At 40.6% G+C, this 24,858-nt stretch overlaps 1 protein-coding gene across 1 annotated transcript in view; it reads right to left on the bottom strand.

Moving 5' to 3' along the window:
* Positions 1-658: 658 nt before the first annotated feature.
* Positions 659-24,858, bottom strand: part of URB1 (URB1 ribosome biogenesis homolog) — a 58,195-nt gene continuing 33,995 nt past the window's right edge. Inside the window, exons 22-39 of the mRNA XM_069785246.1 lie at positions 23,852-24,707; positions 22,430-22,631; positions 22,063-22,240; positions 20,805-20,863; positions 19,854-20,047; positions 18,029-18,139; positions 17,874-17,937; positions 15,933-16,104; positions 15,270-15,372; positions 10,654-10,814; positions 10,163-10,274; positions 9,072-9,178; positions 8,395-8,538; positions 7,522-7,631; positions 6,161-6,337; positions 4,987-5,228; positions 2,978-3,580; positions 659-1,755 (exon numbers count right to left, since the gene is read on the bottom strand). Of these exons, the coding sequence (XP_069641347.1) occupies positions 1,550-1,755; positions 2,978-3,580; positions 4,987-5,228; positions 6,161-6,337; positions 7,522-7,631; positions 8,395-8,538; positions 9,072-9,178; positions 10,163-10,274; positions 10,654-10,814; positions 15,270-15,372; positions 15,933-16,104; positions 17,874-17,937; positions 18,029-18,139; positions 19,854-20,047; positions 20,805-20,863; positions 22,063-22,240; positions 22,430-22,631; positions 23,852-24,707 (3,801 nt within the window). The 3' untranslated portion in view covers positions 659-1,549. The remainder of the gene's footprint in view (positions 1,756-2,977; positions 3,581-4,986; positions 5,229-6,160; positions 6,338-7,521; positions 7,632-8,394; positions 8,539-9,071; positions 9,179-10,162; positions 10,275-10,653; positions 10,815-15,269; positions 15,373-15,932; positions 16,105-17,873; positions 17,938-18,028; positions 18,140-19,853; positions 20,048-20,804; positions 20,864-22,062; positions 22,241-22,429; positions 22,632-23,851; positions 24,708-24,858) is intronic.

The following is a 24,858-nucleotide window of genomic DNA, read 5'->3' as shown; positions in this document are numbered from 1 at the left end:
AGGGCGATTGCTTACCAGTTACCATCATGGGCAAAACAGTCTCAACTTGGGGAAAATTAATTTAATTTATTGCCAATTAAGATACATTTGTGTAGAGAAAATACATTTCTGCATTACTGTCCTTAGGTTGGTTGAATGGTTTTACCTCATTTCTTTAATTCTCTCAAGCAAATCATACTATAAACCACTGTTAGATGTGCTCAGTCCCTCAAGAGCTGCAAAACTCCTTCCCTATATGGCATGAGTATTTTCTTTTCCAGTTAGATGAGATGGAAAGACATCTTCTGTTTTGGAACTCCTTTAGTTTCATTTTGCCTGGTTTGTTTTTTTTTTAATTAAGTAAAATAAGATTTTTTCATCACAAAGCAGATTTCCTGATGTCAGACCCTAGGGATTTTATATGACACAAAATTTAGCTTCTAATGGGCTTGCAGCTTTTTCAAGAAATATTTGTTATTTTTAAATCAAGTCTTGATATAGATATTATGGCTTCTTTAGGACAAGATATTTATATGTAGAAGCAATCCTCATTATTTGCATCTCATGGTTTTTTCTTTAAAAAAAACCAAACAACAAATTAAATAAACATCACAAGGAGTATGCATTTCTGATTTTTCCCTGTACAGAATTTGTACAAAGTACCTAGGCACAGCATATATTCATGAGTCAATTTAATAAATCCTGTTTTACATTTCAAAGGTTCAAGCAGGCTCTGCATATTTGCATATCTGGAATGGTATGTTAAACTGCCCTCAAGGCCACATTCAAGAAATATTTATCAGATTTCACAGAGAATTTCCAATAAAAAACATGTATAATCAATGAGCAGCAAGTCATTTAGGTTTTAGTTCCATCTCTCATTTTTTCAGAGTGGAGAGAAGATGGGCCTTTGTTGCAAGTCCCAGCAGCGGTGATGGTCAGGGCTTTTTTTAATTAAAAAAAAAAAAAAAAAGCAAACCAAAAAGTAGAATAAAAACAGACCAGCTCCAATATAAATGCTTTCAAAAGCCATTTAATTTAAAGCCACCATGATTTCAGTGTTCAGTCTTCTATTCATACTGGTCTTGGTATTATATATCATGAAAGAAACTGGGTTCTTCAAGAAATAGTAGGTCATCGTGGCTAAACCTCTGACTACTCATTCTTTGCACTTATACCACATTGTGGTGAAGCTCTGCAGCCTTTTTTCTCCATCTTATATTGGGGAGAGGATGGATTTTAACTACATGGGGACTGAAATACAGTCCAGAGGAAATGCACTAATCAGTCTCTTTTGGTTCTTCATAAAGTTAAAAATGCCTGTAATAAAAGTGATATAAATAACATTGTGTCCCATAGTGTTCAAGAAAAGGGAAATGAGAGCTTTAATATTCCAGTGAGAGATGACGAATGCAATTTTCCCCCTCTGAGTTTACACACAGTAATAAAATATTGATCTTTATGACAAAACAAGTTAGATTTGTATGGAGAACAGTTCAGGAGGGCTTCATGGCTCGCAGCAACAATGGCAGAGCGTATAACATTAATGATTAAGTGTCAGTTCACTGAATTAATGCCCCAATGTAGCCAAGTAAAGGGTTTTGCAAAGAGGCGTGATAGTTTCTTCTCCTTGTTTATGAGTTTCCAAGTCATCATCATTTAATTTATCATCTGTACTACTGCAGATCAATTTGACATGGGTTATTAACATATCTGGCTCCTGTGCTCCAAGCCATATGTCCCCAATGTAAACAGAAGTCAGGAATACACAAACAGCTGTGGAAGAAAAATTAGAGAAAAATCAGAACAGATATTCTTCTATTTCCACATAGTAGTACAAAACCAAACCATTTTACCTCCAGATCTATGTTTTAAAATAGTTTCCTAACTCTTTTCCCATATGGAAAATTTGTGGGTTTTTTGCCCATGCCAAGCCAATGATCCTCCTCACATTAAGGAAAGAAAACAGTTTCTTGTTAGCACAACCTTCTGACCTCTTTAAATAAAAAAGGTTGAAATCTGACCTGTGGATTTTGCTATCGAATTATAACATTAATAGCACATGGATCAGAACCCACACCCACATAGACTCATTTGCTGCAGACTATTTTTCCCCTTGGAATTGTATTTTTTATACCTCACTGACCTCCATTTTAGTCCTTGAAAGGGAGGTTTCTTTGAGGGACTATGACTGTTGTACTATCAGAAACCCCCTATAGTGTGACCCCATTCTGTGCTACCAATCCCTGTGCCCATACCACCAAAGACAAAGCTTTTACTCTGTGAAGTTATGAGCACCAACAGACATGGGCAAATTTGAAACTGTTTTGATGAATGTCGTGGTTTAACCCCAGCCAGCAACTAAGCACCACGCAGCAGCCACTCGCTCACTCCCCCCCACCCAGTGGGATGGGGGAGAAAATCGGGAAAAGAAGTAAAACTCGTGGGTTGAGATAAGAACGGTTTAATAGAACAGAAAAGAAGAAACTAATAATGATAATGATAACACTAATAAAATGACAGCAGCAATAATAAAAGGATTGGAATGTACAAATGATGTGCAGGGCAATTGCTCACCACCTGCCGACCAACACCCAGCCAGTCCCCGAGTGGCGATTCCCCACCCGCACTTCCCAGTTCCTATACTAGACGTGACGTCCCAAGGTGTGGAATACCCCGTTGGCCAGTTTGGGTCAGCTGCCCTGGCTCTGTCCTGTGCCAACTTCTTGTGCCCCTCCAGCTTTCTCGCTGGCTGGGCACGAGAAGCTGAAAAATTCTTGACTTCAGTCTAAACATTACTTAGCAACAATTGAAAATATCAGTGTTATCAACATTCTTCGCATACTGAACTCAAAACATAGCACTGTACCAGCTACTAGGAAGACAGTGAACTCTATCCCAGCTGAAACCAGGAGAATGAATTAAAAAAAACCATGGAACTACCTACTTTCTACCATTACTGCCTTGTAACGTGAGTGAAAAGGAAAAGATAAGTTACCTTTCTTGTTTGCATCCTCTTCCGTCATTGCTGACAGGCACAAGTTTTTCATGAGTTCATGAAAGCCGTTGTTGGTTAGGCCCTGAGCATCCATTAGGCGAAGCATGATTGAACTGAATAAAGAGAGCTCTTTGAAGAGTCCAGCTGTTCCACGGCTGGCCTCACAGATCTGGGTGTAAAACTTGAAGATGTTGTTCCTCAATGTCTCATCCCTGAGGATCTCCTGCACTGCCACTGGGTGTGGCAAGATGCAATTCTGTAGCCACCGCAGAGTTAATGAAACATTTTGCATGTTGAGGCTGTGCTCAGCCATGGACTTCATGAGCCATTTAGTTACTACGTAAGTGGACGCACAGGTAAGACTGACTGTTTCATCCACGAGGTCAGCAGATTTGAGGGGCTCCCCTCGATGTTTGGCAGGCAGCATTGGGAAAACAGGCTCCCAATGAGCAAATACAGAGTTCAGATGATCTCTGCATTTCTCCAGCTCAGAGACTTCCAGGTCTGCAGTGCTGTCGTCTTCTCTTTCTATCTCATTCTTTTTCCGAATGTGATGGTATGCATGAGAAGAGGCTTGAGATTTGTTCTTTTCTTTAATATTTTCTGTGAGAAGAAAACCACCACCAAAACAAACATCAGATACTCCAAAGGATTTTCTTGGTAGAAAATTATGCAAGAAAGATGGTATCATGTGTTGTTTCAGTTGCTAAAAGGATAAGTACTAGCCTCATTTAGCAGCCTAATTGAGCCTACACAATTCAGAGCAAACGGGCTACAGGCAGTGACTCACAGGCTGAAACACTTTTCTGAACTGGATCGCCTAACTTTGAGGTGAGCAGTAATGCCACCCAGGCCCTGGCTCACAGCCCAGCAAAGCCGAGGCAGTATTTCAGAGGTCCACAAGATGCAGTTTTGCCAGTAAGGCTACATTATTTATACCACCTCATGAGAAATGCTCAAGATGCTATTCTTTGGGCTAGCAAAGGCACAGCACACGCCTGCCTATGGAAGGAGGTATCTGCACAGCTACGTTGCTCTTGAATGGCGCGGGCTAAAGCAGCAAAGTCTGCCTTCCTCCAGCACAGCCGCATCCTGGCTGAGTGTCTGGCTGGCGGGGTGCTGTCAACCAAGGGCACGTGAATTTTTCACACCCCAAGGGAAGAGGCAGGCAGCCGAACTTTGTGACACAGGGCTGCCCTCCGTTAGATGCTGCCTGTGTCACAGGGAGCAGCAAAGCTCCCAAACAGCAACAGGACTTTGCCACCACCATACCACACAGCATTTTATGGCAATCTGCTTTTGAGGAGTCATTGAGAATATCATCAGAAATTTCAATTATGTTGCACTCTGCAGCTTAGAATGAACTAAATGCATTTCAGCATTTTTTTCCTGGGGGCTGTGGGGGATGGAGACAACTTTTGAAATGTAACCTCAGAAACAAAATTTCAGATAAGGATCCATTTTTGTAACTCCTTTATAAGCTCCTGATGCTTGGAGCTACAGGGTTTTTTAAAACCACATATATAGTAAGTTACAGATGTCATTACAGTAACTCTCTAAAAATCCTCAGAAAGACACTGAAAGGGTGTGGAAAAACTTTAGAAAAACTAAAGCTTTTATAGTATCCCTTAAATACAGTGATACTTTAATAATGTTTAACTGATACAGAACATTTAAAGAAACCTATAGAAGTTGTAATGTGCACCAAAAGCAGTTGCTGTATTCACACGAAACCAGTGTTGTTTAACACCTCCCACTACAAAGTCCCTTCTATATTTTGTTCACGGATAACAAGAGAGAAGTCATACAAGTCCAAATGTATTTTTGCTTTCTTCCAACACTGATGACAATAAGAAAAACTAGCTATTTTCCGTTCCTCCTCCCCCAAGCTGTATCAGATTGTCCAACAAAAGTTATTAATACTACTTCCTATGAAGTTTGCCTCACTTGTATGATTAGCTTGTAACAGCCTCAACAATATTACTTTTCTGAAATATTTTGGTACTTACTAAGCAATTCTTTGATTTGGTATTTCTGAGCTAGAGTCTGCACATCCTCTTGTAGTTGCAGGTCTTTTTCAATGATGCTCCACTTATGCAGCAGCAGGAGGATCTCTTTGTTTGAGAGAACACTGTCATTCACAGTGAACCGGCTCATTTCTTTGAAGGCCTTAACAACTATAGCACGATATTCCAGCACAGAATTGAGTGTACTGAAAAACTGAGTCAGTTTGGCTAGATCTAAATTAGTCCTATGAAAAGAAAACAGAAGTGCCATGTATTTTTCTGCCTGCTAATTAATAAAATAAAATAAGTATAGGCTTCTTCTCCTTACAGTCTCTTCCTACAGTTTTATCCTGCAGTTCTCTAGACATATACTTTTGTTTCTCAGGATGCCAGCAATAATTAGTTTAACTCCCACTGAATCCCCAGTACTTCGCTCCATTAGCATCTGGCAGAACAGACCATGAAACATAGTCTTTGCCCTCCTGCCTGTAAATAGCAAAGGCAGATGGCACACAAGGAAGAGGACAGAGGTCTGGAGCTTTACCTATGCTTCTTTATTTTGCATGAATTTTCAAAATTTTGAGGAAATAAACAGCTTCTCCAGGCTGTGACAATATCTGTCTGCACAAAGAGCTGCAGGCACTATTATGAACCCAAACAGAACTGGTTACTCATTTGCTTTCTACTGTCCCTGCTGCAAATGCTGTGCTTAGACAGGTTAAGTCCTCTAGATCTGGAGAGAAGAGATGGACTCCTTAACACTGTCGTGTAATACTTTGCACAGTTTCTCCTTGTACAATTTGCAGGCATGGTACAGACACAGAAAGTCTAAACCTTTGGAGAGTATGAAAGATCCTTACAGCAAATAGCATTGTGAACTGCAAGCTCTAATCCAGCAGGAAAAAGGTAAAACATAGCAGCTTAAAAATAGCCAGTAATTAAGGATGTAGAACTTGACAGTAACTGTGCATCAGCTATTATTTTATGCCCCACGTATTTAAACAGCTAAACCTTCCTGTCAAAGAGATCTCATCAAAATTCACTACTCAACATTCAAACTGAAGGGGGAAAAAAAGCATTAAACTACCAGAGATCAAGAAATTCTTCTAGCCTTAGTAAATTTCCAGCTAGACAGAGGATGAGATGCAAACTGATTAAAAAGAAAAAAAGGACTTACCGAATGTGTTTGATTAATGTGATCAAAACATACAGAAATTCATTTACAAACTGAATTGGAAGAAACTTCCTGTTCTCCTGGGACTGATTCTTGACTTCTCTCTTGTCTCCTAAATTTGTTAGCCACAGAGTATGGAGTAAGGAAATAATTTTATTTAGCAGCTTGTTCTCCAGAAACCTGAAAAACAAAAAAGAGAAGCAAACACCCATTTGGAAGGCAGATCCTAACCAGGAACCAGTCCATCACCTAGAGGACTTTTGGAGCTGTGAATGTCAAAAGGTGCCTCTCAGCCAGGTCCCCATCAGGTCATGAGAGTGCACCCCTTTGAAGCCCCAGCCACATGGAGGCCCTGGTTACTGCCCTCCTCTTGCCATGTTGCAGCTGGGGAAACAGTGTATCACAGCCCCTGCATGAGACTAGTGATTTCTCACTTACATCTTTCATTACACAGCCCTGCTAAGTATTCCACTACATGGCAGCCATTACCACCATTTCTTTAGAGCAGTTACTGTTCAAGACAGCTTGGTTCCTTATGTTCCTAAGACTTTAAGTAGTAACAGCAATGCTTACAGCACAGTATCAGGAACCATATTTACTCTGTTATTCTACGGGTGGGGGAGGAGCAGGGGGAGCAATCTCATTTTTGTACAGAGGATGCAAGAATACTTCTCAAAAGTACAATCACAAAGTATTGGGTGCTAGAGGCCAAATCCAGGCTTTCTCATTTCAAAATGTACCAAATTGTACCAAAGAGAGGTGCACAACGGGGGAGCAGTACTGGGAACCTGTTCAGGCCAATCACACTGTAGATGACCCTGAAACCTTGCTTGAACCTGCTAGGGGAAACTATGCAAAAGAGATGTTGTGTGCATGCACGCGTGCATGCGTGTGTGTGTGCGCACATGTGTGCATGTATGTAAGGGAGAGGCAAGGGGTGGAGGAAGGAGTGGGAAGAGAAATGTTATAGACAGCTCCAATTCATTATTGTGCCAATTACTGTGTAGGTAGTCCTACGACAGGATGTGAACTGTGGGTATTTGAAAATAAAGAGTCACATACGCTAAAATAAGGTGCCATTTTGTTTTCTAAGTTTTTCAAGAAAGTGTTATCAAAAACATGAAGCCCCCACACACCATCATCCCTCCTACTACAACCTGAAAGCATCTTGATTTTGTTTTTAGAGACACAAGGGAACGCTTCAGAGTTCAGCAAGTTCTGCCAGTATGGCCCTAGGCACCAAATGTCACAACCACTGACAGGCCATCTCTGTATCCATCACCCTTGTTTTCATACTCAGTTGCATAATTATTCTACTGCGGACAGTAAAATTGTTCCCATTTCACTAGTATTTCCCTAGTTACCTTTTCTCTAAGATGTGCAATATCCAGGTTAGGAGGCTGTGATCTTGTATCAGCTCATAGGCAGCTCTGGTGACATGGGCAGCATTTTGTAATATCTCCAGAATATGACTCTGAAACAGAAAACATAATTTGTTCTTTTACAAAATTAAAACATAGTCAGGATCTAATTATTATCAATCTTTTAGAAGGATATAATTAGCAATCTGACTGGTATCTGGGATTTGATCAACTTAAAATGTATTGCCAAACACCACATGTTCTTAACAACCCCAGGGAAGAAAAGACATTCTCTTTTCAAGACTTCATACACACAGACGCTACTCTTAAAAAAAATTCTTAAGGTAGCAAGACAATTTTCTCTTTTTGTCCAAGATTTTGATACTCAACTAAGATACTTTTAACAGACTGGATTTCTCAGGGTGGATGTTTATGAACATGAGAGCTGCTGGCATGTGAGTTTTTTTCCTGCTAAAGCACTGTACAGGTAACATGCTGGTTAGGGAATAAGGAGACCTAAAAAACCAAAGGCCTTGACCATATGAGCAAAACTGTGGTATCTCCAATATATTCCACAGAGCAGCAGAAATACGACTAGACCCAGACCACCAGTTGATGAAACTGAGTGAGGTTCCATGATGGCAGGGACATGTTCCAATTTCAGGAGACAAGGATGTGACTCTGGTTTAGACGTAAGCAATTATTTCCCCCTCCACACACACACAAAATCAACAAGGAGCAGATTTTCAAGAGGGCAAGGGAAAAGGCAGCTGCTCCTTTCTGCTTTGTATTTGTTTAAGATCTCCAAATCAGGCAAACTTTTGTGGTTTGGGGTTTTTTTGTGGTTTGGTTTTTCTTTTTTTTTTTAATTCTTACCTGGGAGCCCTCATCACACAAAGGACTGTTGAAAAAGGAAAGAATGACCTGGAAAATCCTCTGGTAGTCATAGAGCTCATAGCAATGTTTATCACGCAGCCCTTCTCCAAGAAATCTGAGAATCCACTCACGTTCTGTTTTGTACTAGAAGCCATAAGAAAGATACCACCATCAGACATTTCAAAATAATGCCTGCTCATAAGAGTACAAAAAACCTGGTTCCCTGGGAGTGCTACCACAGTGCTTAACAGCTTTTTCTGGACTTCTCAATTTTCAAATTTAATCAATAACAACCATCAGGAACAGTTACTCTGCAGCCCAAATATGCACTGATAATGGAACCTTAAAAGTTGCTGTTTCTAAAATGCCTCAGTTCATTAATGAACTCGACATTAATAACCTAAACTCAAATATGAATGTAAGCTAGCTAGGGCAGAACATTCTGTTTGTTGTGCTTAGAGAGCATGCACAGCACAACTCATGATTTCACTATGTGTTACTATTAAGAAAACAACAAAGAAACCCAGAAATAATACTGCTAATTCCAATATAAAACAAAACAAAGATGCCTCTAATTAATTGCCTATGTAAGAATAAGATTTTATTGCATTTTTATGGCTTTCTTCTATTATTTTCTGAAGAATTAGTGGATACTGAAGATGGGGTTCTTACATTACCTCAAAATCAAAACTGTAGAAAAGCTGGAAAAACCCTGGTACTTTCCTCAGATCCAAATACTGGTGTGACAGAAGGAATCTGTTTACCTTTATATACATGTGCTCCTCTGTGAAGAGAAACAATGGTTATTGTGTAGGAGGACAATGTTCACAATACACAACCACACAGAAAAATAAACGGTACCTATATTTTCCAGTGTTTCAGCTAGCTGTCACAACAGTACAATTAATTACAGTGAGGAGGCCGCCTGCTCTAAGGCTGATTATATTGTTGGCCATCCCTCCTTTTCTCTTCCCCAAAATGAAAAGCTCATTCAGAGTGTGCACAAAGCAGGTGAGAAGATAAACATTCAACATGGCTCTGACTTCAGCAAATCCAACGTTACTTCATTGACAAAACAGAAATCTGCAGCAAAGTGAGAGGCAAATCTCTCCACGTTTCAAGCCTAATGCTTCATGTTACACAATCATACTTTTTAACCTTCAGACCAGACATGTCCCCCATGAGCAGTGGAACAAGTTGCCCAGAGGGACTATACAGTCTCCATCCTTGGAGGCTTTCTAGGATCAGTCTAGAAGTCTGGAGGTTTTCTAGGATAAAGCCCTGCGCAAAGTCATCTGCTCTTACAGCTGGCCCTGCTTTGGGCAGAGGGTTTAGCTAAAGACCTCACAAGGTCCCTTCCAAACTGAACTACTCCCTGATGCTATGATTCTTCTTTGTAACAGTCACTTACGTTGATTCAGTGTCTAAGGACAAAAGGACACTTGGGCCAACCTACTCTGATCTGCTGAACAGGACCCGCACACTCACCTAGTCCTCTGCCCACCTCCACCTCAAAATTACGAGGAGGTAGTGGCTTCATCCCTGATGGATCAGACTGGTTTTGTACACAAATTAAAATGCCACTTCCCACTTCTCCAGTAAGGCAGTCTACACAAGCACTGGAAGTTTTTCTTTGAAACACAGAAAAGCACACTTTGTGGCTCCTACCAGTGTCACAGCTATCTCATCTTCCAGTATCAGTCAAGGACGTTACTCCATGCACAGTGACTCACCCCAGGAGTTCAACATGCACAGTAGGTTACAGTACCTGGCTTCAGAATCTGCTGTGCGACACGAGCAATGTAGAGGGTCAATGAGAAGGTAAATCTGAGGTTTGGCTGCCTGATTCCATTTTGCACAGCATCCAAGAGATACAGCAACTGCAGCACAAGAGCCCAGGGGAGAAAAGCTTGAACCATAACCCAAACAAATACAACAGGAGAGCATGAACACATAAATAAGCTTTTAGGATACTTCATAGGCCATAAAACAAATACCAATCCCATCAGGATTTCCATTCCTACAAATAAAATTCCTAATAATTTCTAAAACACATTTCCCCCCCTTTTTCTGCCCATTGATTATAACAGGAAGAAACACAAAGCGACAGAGGAGAAACAATGGAATAGAGGATAAAAAGCTTCTTTTAGCTCCCTCACAATGTGCAGGTAGATGGATGAATAAAGCAGTAACTCTCCTGTAAGTGTCCATGACCTAAAATGTCTAACTTGGCAAACTACCGATTGATCTCAGTCTTACCTGACTCTTCTCTCGAAAGCGAGCTCCTTCCAGATGAGAACGAAAGGAAGCCAGGACAAAATATGCTGCTGCTCTCATGTTGGAATCATAGCTGCTAAGGGCAGCTACTGTTAGACCCAGGGCATTGACTTCAACAAACTTGTGACATGCCACTACACACTCTGTATGTGAAGAGGGAAAAAAAAACAAAAGAAAAACACCCAGTGCATTACACTGACATGTCATAGAGTATATAACAGCACTATAATCCTTAACAAAATTTCTATTCATAAACACCAATTTCTAGACCTACCCCTACAAACTCTTACTTCACTGCATGCTAAAGGCTCCTTCAGCTAAGAAAGGCATTTTGCAAAATACTCTGAACAGGAATTCTTTACCCGAGCCGAAATTAATGTGGTTAGTCTCATTTACGTGAGAGAGAGACTATTCTGCCTGCTAGACCATGCAAAGTTAGAAGTAAATTCTGTAAAGACATAACATATCTCACTGTTTCAGGAAAGTTAAGTATAAAGAAGAACAAGAGGGAAAACTGTCTTCCTCAAAACATTTTCTGGGCACTTGATAAGTCTGTCCGTGAAAGATAGATCAGCATAGCCAATGAAAAGCCTATCTGCATGAAAGAGCTTCTGTAATAGAACAGACAGGAGAATAATACATAAATAAGCCATTAGCCACACCAGTTGTTACCATGCAGGCATGAGTGATTCTGCCGGTAAGGCATGTTCCAAGCAAAGTACTAAAGTGTAGCCCTATGCCCTTCTGGGACAAACAAAATCCAGCAATGAACAGTAACCAGCCAAAAAGAAAAAACACCCTTGACTCTAACATTTATGTTCCATAGCATTTTACCATCAGGATTTAGAGTTTCTCATTTAAGGGCTGGGTGTTTTGAAGAGCTTGTGCCATTTCTACTCACTGATGGCTAGAAATGATGTAAAACCTCCGGAATATCTCCTGTGCTATTTCTATGCCATTCACCAGTAATGGAATACAATGGCACCTCGGTGTATTGTACCAGCTGAAGTGCAAATGTATTGTAGTTCTGAGTTTAGCAACAATATTCACCTATTTTCTTGTAATTCACACTGAAGGTCAAGAGGAAATTTCTGAGAAACAAATATTCCTATTGAAGAAGAGACTGTAGTCTTACTGACAAGTACCTATATTTGGTCCGCTGATTTCCTCTCCCCCCGCCCCAGCTAAAATATATATATATATAAAAATATATATATATTTATGTAAAAAAATCACAGATTATTTATGTCCTCGCACCAGCAACTGGGCTGTTTCTCTCATCTTTTCCTCAACTGCCAGAATTCCTACTTTAATTTTGTGCCTGGCAGTTTCACACCTAGCTCTGCTAGTTATGGGCCAGGCAATGGCAGGGTCTCCACCTCCCAGCACTGCCTCCCAACCAGCCCACTGCTATATGACCAATGCAAAGGCACCACTGAATTGCAGTAATGGATCTTTTCACTGAGTAGTTTTACAAGTTATTTCAATACTAGCGATTACTGCACACTTCCCTACACCAGTCCTCACCAAGGCACATCAAGTTTAACTGGCGTAATGCAAAACACCTCAGTCATCCTCCTAGTGAGCAAAAAGATCCCTCGTTTGTTAGCACGGGATACCTCTCACATCACCAGAGCTTGTACAGATACTGCTCTACCCCCTTCTACTTCCAGGCACTGGGCAAGGCCACCACCTGACTGCCAAAGTAAAAATGGTGAGAGGAGTAGCACAACAGGGCAGAAGAAAGAGAAACAGAGACCAGAGAGACACCTAATCTGTGCCTTCTGCTACCTTCTGTCTGTGGCAAAGCAACTCCACACTTCCCACTCTTCAGGCAAGATGCAAGGGTGCAAGGTAAGCACTGGGAAATGGATGCTTTCTGTTGAATCCCAAGTGAACATGCAAAGATCATCTAAAAATTGTCTGCCTGCATGCAGCGGATTCTCCATCACTTATGGACATCTCACACATAGCCCTGGCCTATACAACAACCTCTTCAGTACAGGATCAAGTATGTCTTGTATGGCCTTTCAGAGCAAGCCACCACATGACTCTCCTTCAGACTGCAGTTCTTGAGAACTACTAATGTACACCAATTAGACAGAGAAAGTGGATAATTTTATGGGGTGGTACCGGATAGTGAAAACCAAAGTCCTCACTTCAGCAGTAAAGTTTATGCTGGTCACAGAAAGATTTATTTGGAAAACTTTCTTTCACTGAAAACATGCAGTGGAAATATTTTCCATCCAGCTGACCTTGAAGAGTGCATTCAATAACTAACATAAAATAACAAGCTATTATTAAAAAAAAAAGTTAATTCTATGTCTGACATACAGTTTGTTTAAAGTACCTTGAGAACCATGATGGAAAAGCTTTCCACGAGATGCTTATCAGAGCTAAAATTAGACAGAACTTGCTATCTGCCCAACTCTAGACTTACTTTTTACTCAGTAAGCATTAAGCATGGTGCAATAAGTCTATGTTTATAAATTCAGCAGTTATATAACATCTGTGCACAGGGCACTGTGCAGTCAGTACAAAGAGCAAATAAATAAAGAGGAATTGGGAATTCCAAGAGCAGCTGACATGGTTTAGGGGCACCATGGGACGTGAACTCATAAATCACTTGGGCCCTTTAAAAATGCCCCTCTTAAGACACAGACTCTCACTCAGCATGGAGCAGTTAAGAGGACGATTTTTCCCCTCTCGAGTTTTGGAGTCAGCCTATGTTGGGATAGCCACTGCCTCCACAGCTCCGCAAGAACATGATGTGCAAGAGCTCCCTCAGCCCCACTGCTTCCCACACAAGCAGTCGTCATCACTGGCTGACTGTAGCGCCGCTGAGGCTGACCAACAGCCACCAAATCCCTCCCACCACTTAAGGTGGTTGCCTCTAGGTGGTGGCTGATGATGACAGGTGCATGACAGCACTGTTTTTTCCAACTATTACACCCAGGTTGAAAAGACACTGGCTGTCCATGCTCTTCATCAATAACAATCTCCACAACCCAGCATTAACTGGATTGTCCAAGATCCCTGCCACTGCAAAACACCAGATACTTCTGGTATCTTTTTTTCCTCAGCATACTAAAAGACAGTTCTTTTTACTGCTGTCAAAATTATACAGAGCGGTTTACAACTATAGCTAAGTATAGCCTAAGAACACACAAAACAGGTACTGTACTATAAGGGTATACGTGAACAAAGAAGGACTGTAAGTATGATTTCACTGAAAGACAGTTATCAGCCTGCCAATTGCTTCTGATATTATTGTTGTGGAAAGCCAAATCCAGCTGTAACTACACAGTGGTTAACCATAGGGAGGGAGCTGGTTAGGAAATTCCTTATGATACTTGTCTCACTTTGATCTTTAAGGGCTCTCTAAATAGACAACATGCCTGTGAAGTACAGCAAGGATATGCATACGCAAAGCAGGGCCATGTCAAACAAGAAAAGTGAGGCTAAGCAACTAGTTTTCAAGCAACATGTAGATCTCATCAAACTTTCCAGCAATTCTGAGCGCAGGCCTATTCATGACATACAATGGCCCCATGCATCTCTGTCTAATGGAAAATGGGTTGGATGAAGTTTCCCTATACTATAACCACAGCCTGTAACAGGACAGATCTCCAGTCAATTCAGTCACGGTGTCCCTTGCAGAAAACAATATCCCTGCAGAGATTCACTCTGGTCAGGAAACAACTTCACCCTTCCCCAGCAATGGGGGCTTCTAGTTTATGTCCAGAGAATTCCTCCAACATTGCAGGGCACGTTCTCCAACCTGCCCTACCTCTGCCGAGCTCTCACTGAGAGCATAGCTGAAAGGAGCCGACTACTGCTCCAAAAAACTCAGCCACAAAGCAGCCCCAGATCAGAGCAGTCCTATCAGCTGCAGGTGGGGCACTGCATGTACCAGCAGAAGGTACCATCCCTTCCATGCCTGTTTTGCTCATGCTGTGACACCACAGCTGAACAGAATACAGCTCTACATATCCACCAGAAAAAAATACAACCCTCCAGTAGGAATATTCTTTATTGATCCCTCTTATGCTATTTTATAATTACACTGTGCTGTTTTTTGTGATATACAGAATGCTGTTCGATAGATCAGAGTACATAAATGTCTACTTTTTGTCTCTTCCAAGCTGTTTACAGTTCCAGTTTAAAAACCTCTCCTCGTCTTAAGCAGATCAGTCCCTCTACATAGGGTTAACCCACTACATTTAAAAGAGCTATGAGGGAGCACCTACCCATCTGGACAAGACCAGCTTGGCAGGAATACCTGTCTCCTGCTATGTTGCTCTATTTCTGAGTAGCCAAATCTCATTAGATATATTGCATTATTTGGAAAAGTGCTTTAAAAAAAAAACCAGAAAAACTTTAATGCCAATTACAACTTGTTACTTTTTAAGTCATTCTGAAAATTACAATGCAATGCAGTCAGTCGCTAAGTGATGTTTTTTCTCTCCAAAGCCAGGCACAAATTCCTCTGTAGTATTAGCTCTTAGATTGAGAATAACAGAGCTATAGATGGAGCCATGCAGCTCCCGCAGCAGAGTAACATGACAGTAAATATGAAAGAGAAACATTCACTTTACCTGGTCTGGTCAGTTCACTAAAGAGCTGAAGTAGAAAACGAGGATCGTAGAAGTCATCAAGACTCTTGACACTTTCATCCCTATATAGTGACTCTTGCAGCTCCTGAAACCAAATCCAAACCAGTATTTGTAAGGAACACCACCAATTTCCAGCTTGGTTTCAAACTTCCTCAACCACCTCATCCCATTACAAAGCAGCCGATACTAAACCTTACAAAATATAATGCAACACAGGGTGAGACATGCTTGTGTTTAAATCTGGCTTTCACTATAAGGGTTCTAAAACTATTTCCCCTGACTAGCGCCAACAGATACAGAAGCATGTTAGCAAACTGTATGAAAAACTGAAGAGCCCATTGTCAGTGGATCCTTGGACAGTCAAATTTAACAACTGTTTAAAAGTCAAATTCTGGTCTTACTTACACATGGCAATCTTTGCAATGCTGCACAGTCACACCTGCTGACAAGATGTGGTCCATATATTGCACTTCATTCGAAAAGTGCTCCTAAATCATTAATTCCAGCCCTCCTAGGAATTTAAATTACTCTCCTGATGTAAACAAATTGCAATGTAATACAGGAATGCAAGAAAGAAATTACTAAAATGAAAGGCCCTTTTTCTACATCAAAAGAAGGATAATTCAGCAGTCTGAACCAAAGGACCTGTGATGACAGAAGACGGCGATGCTGAGGGAAAGACAGAATTGTCTTCATCATCTTTTCTCGATCCAGCAGACACAGAATCTCCTCCATGCTTGGCTGCTGCCATAGTGACTTCCCTAGACTCTTGCAAGTCTTGTGATGCTCCACAGCGGCTGGACCCCATAGTAGGATTCTTAAACATTGTTCAAAGTAAAGGCATTAGTCAACAGACTGCTAGCACTGGGCAAAAAGCAATCACAGAGGATATAAATTAGTATTTAAATTTTCCCTTCACTTGTACTTACTACCCTGTGGGAACTTGAAACTAGAACTCGTTTCCCGGGCAACACCTTTTTCATCTATCCAAAAGCTTTTCAAATTCAGTCAGAGTGTCTCATTAACTATTTCCTACTCTGTTAATCCAAGTCAGAACTTATCTTCTCAAAAAAACCGCTTTTATATTTAAGCTATAAATGCAGTTAAGTATGATAGCAGCTGCATGTAGAGACAGTGATCAAGACCTGGTCAGACAAGGTTGTCTCAAATGCAATCGATATTTCAGACCAGCATCACAGTGGTTCAATAAAACATAAATCCTTACTCTCCTCCTCCAAGTTGCTCCTTAGACCCCACTTATTTTGCCATTGTGCTTAAAGAGCCATTGATATTGTCATTTATTATATGGGTACTGCCAGCAGCATGCCTCACTGTCAGTAAGGCAGCTGGAGGGATGATGTTAGGCTTCTTATCACCCAGAACCTGAAGGCTCCCAAACACAAGTTAGGCTCTGCTGAGTTGCATGTACAGCACTTCTTCTGAATGTTCTCTATATTCACTCAAACTCTTCAGTGCTGGGACCAAGCCTAACGAAGTGTCTGGCTACCAATTCACTTCAGGGTATAGTACGAAATTGTTTCTCCTTTCAAAAGGCTACAAAAGTTTTAGAACCTAACTACCTCTGAAATCAGTCTCCTCCTCACATAACACCCTCCCATTTGCAAACACTTTCAGTAAAGATTTATGCAGGATGCAGCCCTGGCTTCTGGAAGCCACTTTGATTCCCTGCTAACATGAACTTTCATTTCCTGTCCCCCTTCACAGGCTACAAGGATTATCTATATTCTAAGACAAGGCTAAGGGAGGTTCTTAATTCAGAGTCCAGTCCTGCTCCCTGAGCCAGTACTCTTGCACTGCTGTTAATATATATGCCCACACCTCAAAGACAGAAAAGTGCAATTGAGCAAGGCAGACCAAAACCATCAGTGTATGTAAGAACTGTTAGCAACAGACTTTCCTGTGGACTGCTTGGACACAGGGCCTGAAAAGAAACTGATTATTTTCTACGATATACGGTTCTCTCTTATGAAGCATGTAGATGTATTGCACAGTTGCGCTATAATGACAGCTACAGTCCAGACTGCTGAAAGACAAGGAAGGCATTGATACCATATCAGTACCCCAAAACTAACAATACATGTGTTAATGCAGGAGTCTATACATTGCTCCTCCACTGGTATATTCCTCTCCTCTCCAGCAAAGCACCAGAGCTGAATATCATGCATACAGGGGCAAGACCATTGAAAAGCGCAGGGGCTGTGCTGAGTGGTGAATCCTGTATCCCAAGGGAACAGGGAAGAGCAAGGAGTTACACTAGCAACTTGTGCTTTGGCCTTCATCTGTGATGAAATCCCTACAGTGGGTTCTTACTATGGAGAATGAGGGACTACTGAAATGAGACAGTCCCTCACACAACCCACAGACACCCAGAAGTTTGGGCAACACACAAGAATTACATTAAGAATATGAAATACATATGAAAAATGTTTCCCAAAGCAACATTCACCTCTAGGTTTGACCTTGCTCACTGTTTATCTCAGTTAAAAACAAGACCCTGGAAAATGCCAATTGTGAGACTGCTTATTTGCATGCGGTTAGTTGAACAAAGGAAGGCGGTCAGCTTACCTGGAATTTATAAGACTTTGATTATTCTTCTCATATAACTGAAGTAGTAGCAGTATCTTCTGATCTAAAAACCAAGATGAAACCCAAAGTCAGTCACCTATGAAGATGAAAACCAGATCTAGTAGGAAGTACCTTTCCCAGGCTCACACACTTACCTACAGTGCTCAGTGTAGCCCCATAGGCACCCAGCAACACAGCAAGGTGACTGCTCTCACAGAGAGAAGGGCTGAGTTTCACAACTGTCAGCAGTATATCTACCAAGGCCTCTGAAATAAACACACAGCTTTAGCTTTGTTGTTCTCTCAGTTAGATAGTGCGTATATAAATACCCCCACACACATACACCCTCTCTAAATAGATGCACACAGAGTACTGTACGTTTTAGATCAAGATCTATCTCTATAAATACCAAAAAACGTTTCCCTGACTACACTAAAGGATGACTACAATGCATTTAATTCAAGCGGAACAATTTTTTTTAAAGAAGTTAAAACAGTATTTCCAAGCTGGACACACAAATGTTATTGCGAGTTAAGGTCCACAATGTGGCATACTACCCTACAGAAAGTTTCCACGTGTACACATTTGCCCTCTGGTTAAAAAGAAGTCCTATATGCCATCCTACCATACTGTGGCTCCCTCCTCTCCCAGGAAGGCATCTGAAATTAGCTCAGGAGTTGCACAGAGCAAAGGCAGACATCCTAGCAACCTCCCCAAGCTACTCAAGAAGCTACAACAAGAACTTTTAAGTTCACAACCCAGCTGCAGTAACTTATCAAAATGCTTCTATACTGTGCATTTAAACAGAGGTCATCACTGCAGAATCCAATTAATTAGCAAGCTACAGGAACTCTGTCGTGGGCCATACAAAAACTATCCACCTTTATTTTATAACTAGCTGAGAAACAGAACAAATATGTGATCAGGTTACTCAAAGGTAAATAGGGTATCTGTGGCAGATTCAAGACCTGAATCCAGATTTCTTTACTCCCAGTATCTGAAAAGGCATGGGCTTTTTCCCCTAGTATCTACAAGAATATAAAACGTACATCAAAGCAAAACAGATCATAAAACCAACAGCCTGAATGAATGCACTCTTCACACCAAACTTCTGAATTACTGAAGTTAGCCTCAAAGAATCCATCTTGCTGCTCTACTGAAATACATTCAAAAGGTAAAACGCATACAGTAAGCAGCAAAATCTATTACTTTTTTTTAATTTCACTGAATTTGTGACTTCGCAAGAGCTTTTGTTTACATGCTGCTCACCAATACACACAAAATTTGTTATCAACATGCTGCCCTGAGAATTTCCTCCCCTTTTCTTATGCAGCTCCTTCAGTCACTGAATCTCAAAGCCCTGTACAGTGGAGAAAAGCTGAGGTGTATGTAGATTAAATGATTGGTTCAAGGTCAGGTAGTATTTCTGTTGCAGAGATGAAGAAACAAAGGCAATTCTACACATGAACTAGCACCCAATTTATATTCCTCATGGAAGGTTATTCCTCATGAAAGGTTGCAATATCAAATACACATCGATTAATTTAACATTTTTGATACAACTTGCAAAATCAACTTAAAATCTTCTGTATCAACCTATTTTAAAATAGGTTTAAACATTACACACATTTCTAACAGAACCTATATGCACTTCAGTGATCTCATACTAACAGCATCACAGAAACCAAAAGAATCAATTCAAGATTTCAACAGGGTTAAAAAAACAAAAACAAACAAAAAACCCCAAATCCACCTTTTCCATAGTTTTAGAAACATAAGTATTTAAAACTGACAGCAATAAAATGAATGCAACTTTTGGATCTAAGCAGAGGTAGAATTTAAAACCAAGTGCTAATATTCTAGAATTGTTTAATAGCTCTGCAAGTGTATGTAGGTGGATAAGTTACTGGATGGGTAGAATATAATGTGAGAAAGACAAGATTACTAAATATAGTTAAAGAGAAGAAGATTAAAATAAACCTCTTGTCTGGATGTTTGTGCAGTCTTCTTCTCTTGACCTCAGTATGGCTGACAAAAATAGAGAGTGCTGCGTGACCATCATGTGAAGTTTGGAGAGCTTGACTAAGCTCTGACTAAGTGAGGATTCTTTCTTGTATAATAACTGAATAGCAATGTTCAGGACTTTCAAAAATGCTTCATCTCTGTAGCGGTACCTTTAGAAATAAGGACCACAGAAAAGTCAGATCCCAACCAAACCCAAGGAAACCTGCTTGAAAACAATCTGTTTAAGTAATGAGAACTTTGCAAAGAAAGCAAACTTAGTAAAACCACAACAAATTAAAAAAAACAAAACCACATACAACTCTTTCCCTGAGCTGTTTTGATTTAATTCTTTTTAAACTATACTGGTATCTAATTATAAAAAATAAAGGAGAATCAACACACAGTCACACTTGTAGCTGCACTGATCTTAATAAAGGATTAGAATTTTGCCTGCTAACCCTTCAGACAGCAACCCTTCAGAGTAACACTTTTATCTCCAGAGAAGCTAAGATTATCTTAAACTATTTTTAATTTCTTTTATTTAAATGGTCTACATTTAAAGGTGAAAAATCCAATTCTGTTTTCATATGAATTGTATTTAAGAAATATCTTAAATAAAAAGAAAAGAAGTTATATGAGCATAAAGCTTCTTTATGCCAGTTGAAAAGAAGCTAGTCCAGCTATCCAGTTAGCTATGTTAGTTATGCTAACTGGAGCACAAATTTCAAATCTGCCTGCAGTTGTGCAGGTTCAGGCTCTAATGAAGCCAGCAGATGTGACATAAAGTGCTTCCTGAGAAACAAGGAGCACCATCAAATCTGACTGAATTCAAGGGAGACAGGGCATTTCCAGTATAAAGCAGGACAAGGCCAAGTGAACAGAACTGTGCCTCCTACAGCACCTTTGGTATATCTCAGAATTACTTACTTGAGTCCTGTCTTCACAAGGCTGTACCAGTCATCTGGGTCCACTTCTTCAACAAAGCACTGTGCATGTAGTAAGTAAAACCAGATGTTTACATTTAGCACACAGAGCTTCTACAGATCATCAAGACCAGCAATTTTTGTTCAACAGACAAACTACCAACATGCAAGCCAAACATTCAGGTGGTATGATCAAAGGATAACACGGAAGAAAGCTCTTGGATACAACAATCCTACCTCCCGATTCAAACGAAACCGACAGTCTTGTTTTGTTGGTCCTGGGAGCAACGGAGCATTTGGGCTATATGCAATTAAAAAGCAAGCTGGTCTGTAGGTACCAAAAAACCCAGAGTCTTGAAACTCTTCACACTCCCAAAGTGTGAAAGGAATAAAAAGTCAGTGAGTCAAAGCAAGAGACTTCAGTACTAAGTTTTTGTGTACCTACAACGTGCTTAAGCTAACCAACCTTTGCATGTGGCTAACAGGGGTGACTGGGCATACATGTTCTTTACAAAAACTGATCTTCCCTGAAATGTTATAAACCACAATAAACAACAATCAGTTTTAAGAAGACTGACAGCTGCACATGCCAGCAGTCCCAGTAATAGTAGGTGCTAACCTCATCCAGCCTGTGAACACCATTAGGAAGAACACTATGAGGTGGCCCCTCAGGTCCTGCAAGACTCTTGTCCTGCACAATCAGTCATGTCCTAAAATGGAGTCTCACCAGAAGCCAGCAAGAGGTCAAAGGCATTTGCTGCCTGCAGAGACCTTCATTTTTACATCTTGCATGAATCTGCTTACCTTACTGAACTACAAAAAAACCCGGTAGTACAGAGAGAATGATCAAGTAGTGCTCTTTATGATCGAAGTCCTGGTTTCTATCGATGATCAACCAAATTTCTGCCACAGACTTCAGAGGGCATGGCAGGTGGGTCTTGTCAGAAGTGTCTCTATCACTTTTTTTTTTTTTTTTAAAATAAAAACATCCATTAGCAACCTTTAACTCCTGAACATCTCAAACTCTGGTTTTCAAAGGGGACTGTTAGCAGAAATCCATCATCAACAACAACTCAACACTGTTTCCTATAAAGGATTAGCAGGGCCAAGTTAACCCTGCAAAAGCTATTAAAAGCCAATAGAAGCCATAATCTATAAAATAGAAAATAAAGTCCAATTTATATTTATCCAAGATAACAAGAGCACGGTAACACATATGCACACAGTCACATTCTGACAGTGCAGATAAAAAGAAGTCTCACCAATAATTCTTCTAGCCTCAGCAGCATGGACCTCTCAACTTCTGGCTTGCTTTCATCTTTACTGCTGTTGTACATGACAACTAATCCCTTCAAGCAGGCTGATAACAGGCGTCTCCTCCAGGAATGCAGCTCTTCAGAGTTTTCAAGCATTCTAGATATGGCATCTGCCACTGTCCAACTGCAGGAAGATATTTATTCATTTTTTAATGTTGTAACATGCTTTTTGTATATGTTAAAGATGTCTTGCTGCCAAAGCATAAAGTGACAGATTCTCTGAGGAGAGGATGCTGTTATTGTTCACAATATTTGCATTCATGCATATCTGTCACAAACCAAGTCCTGAAACAGGGCAACTGGATTTGCTTACCTCTCATTATTTTCTGCTTTCTCAAGAGCAGCAGGAAGCTGGTCGATAAGGTTTCGCAGCCCTTTGCTTTCTGAAGATGGCAACAACTTTGAAAGAACTTGCAGTTTCACAGTGGTCTCATGCAATGCTTCTGTGTCTTGAAATACACCGCAGAGCTCCTTCCACAGAGCTTTCCTCAAAACAGGTGTAACAGCTGAGACAACTGTTGGGAGAGAACAGGGGGCACAGGTTCCACCATCTAAGTGTGTTAAGCAACAATAGACTTATAATTACAAAAATCCCAAATCACTTTTCTAATCAAGGCCCAGATTACTTAGTTTCTAGGAAATTATACTACAGTAGCTGCTAATCTGCTACAGAGAAGTGCACTCTGTATTGCTCCATAACACCATTAGGAATTATTTAGCATATGTACCAGACAACCCCTTGCTACACAGCTGAAATGATTAGACATGGGCAAACAATGCAGACCTTCAAAAGAAGGACAACTTCCTGATAAGAAGCTTTGTCCTTGCTTCTCAGGAAGAATGAAACTTTACCAGTTCTCTGACCCTGGGCTCAAAGGAAATTTTCTCTCACATCAACAGACAGCTATCAGATACCTTATAAATCAAGACAGTCAGACAGCAGTTTCGCCTTCTATGGTCAAGCATGAAACCACTGGTGTGCATTAGGTGCTAGAGAAAGGCTTAGTTCTTTAACCATCCTCTACTTTCCTGGGTGCTGACAAGGTCTTTTCACTACTTGAACTTCTCCTAGATAGAGCTAGCCTTCTCCACCAACAGCTACAGTCAGTCTGTTTCTGTTGCTATTTGCATTTCTATGCAATAAGAGAAATGAAATCAAAGTGATCCTGTTCTGTTGAGTTGAATCCTAACTCACCGTTTGGCTGGTAGAAAATTTAGCAGTCTTGTCAATTTAATGCTGCTGTTGGTACTGGAAAGTTTTGGACTGTCAGCTTAGGAAGGCATTACTGTAGGAAGCTGTATTTGGAGATTTATTTTAGAAGAAAGTTTTGGACTCTTACACTTGTAAAAGTGAAAGCTTATGTTCTGCAAAACCATATGGCTATGACATTCTACTCACCAGACAGTGTTCTATGTATGCCCGAGAAAAAGTTTTTACCAAGATAAGCATGAAGACAGATTTTCACATGCACTAAGTATTAAATAAAGGCTTCAAAAAAGAAAATGGGCAACAGCAACTGTAAGAGTACTTTGCTTCAGTCTAACAGCCAACCTTCACTACAGTCCTTTACCTTTTATGCTGCAAAGGTACTTATAGGAGAATCATTAGAAGTTAGACATACAAATTTTACCACCTCTACTTATTGCGCAGACAATCAAAGACTTTAAGGCCAGCAGAGCCTACAATGGGAATTTGGCCTCCCAAATCACAAATAGGGATCAGTTGTGGCTTTACCTGTGGAAGGTCGGGTGAAATCATACTGGTCTCTGCATTGCAAATACACATTAATGAGTGGAAGAAAGCTCTCCATGTTTTTCCTGAGGTACTTTCCAGTGGCACTGCTCAGACACCACAGCTCAAACTGCAGCAGGTGAGTCCTACAGTGTTTTATCAGCATGCCCACAATGGCAAGGGAGGTTTCTGACCTCTGGTTAAGACAACGAACATGCACCTCTACACTAACTGCGTGTGCAAGGACTGGCTCGCTTTGGAGAGCCTGAAGGAAAACTTTCTCCAAATCTTTGCTGGCTGATGCTGACATCAATATCCCCAAAGCTTTAATGTGTTCTGTGGATAGCAGTAGTTCTCCTTGTTGGGGCTGCCTTTGGTAGCTCTCTGTGAGGAGCTGCACCAAAGTCTGTCCATAGAAGCTTAACTGTTTCCCTTTTCTAGGGCATTTTTCAGATTTCTGAGTAGTCAAGCTCATCTCAGGAAGTCGCAGCATGGTTAAAGTGATCTCTTTCAGCTGAGCTGCAGTCATGTATATGTGCAACTCCTCCAGAGCCTCCAGCTGGTGAGACTTCTTGGGAGAGACCTGGCTTCTGTCTTTCCCCACAGCCTCTAGCTCTTTCAAGACACTTTTTGTGATAGCTTCAAAATACTTCGATAACACATGTTTGTGATCCATGCTCTGCAACATCGGGGCACCCGTTTTCAACAGCTGGAGCACACCAGAATTGAGGCAAGCCGACAGAAGCTTTACAGTGATAGGGTTTAAACTGTGCTGAGGAAGAGAACGTTGTTCTAAAGCCAGGAACCAACTCTCCAGAGTAGGATGTCTGAAAATCAACAGGAGTGTATCTTCTAGTGTCTGTAACAAATGGTTGTAACAATATCACTGAATGGATAATTATATTTTGTGGAGGAAAAAAACCCAACCAAACAACATCATTCATCTGCTTATTTTCCAGAGCTTGTTAATTACAATTACTGAACATGAAATTGTCTATTAACTGGTCAGA

This window comes from Haliaeetus albicilla, chromosome 6 (assembly GCF_947461875.1).
Source record: "Haliaeetus albicilla chromosome 6, bHalAlb1.1, whole genome shotgun sequence".
Classification (NCBI taxonomy): Eukaryota; Metazoa; Chordata; class Aves; order Accipitriformes; family Accipitridae; genus Haliaeetus; species Haliaeetus albicilla.
The sequence above is the reverse complement of the archived record's forward strand: the minus strand, read 5'-3'. Positions and strand labels throughout refer to the sequence as shown.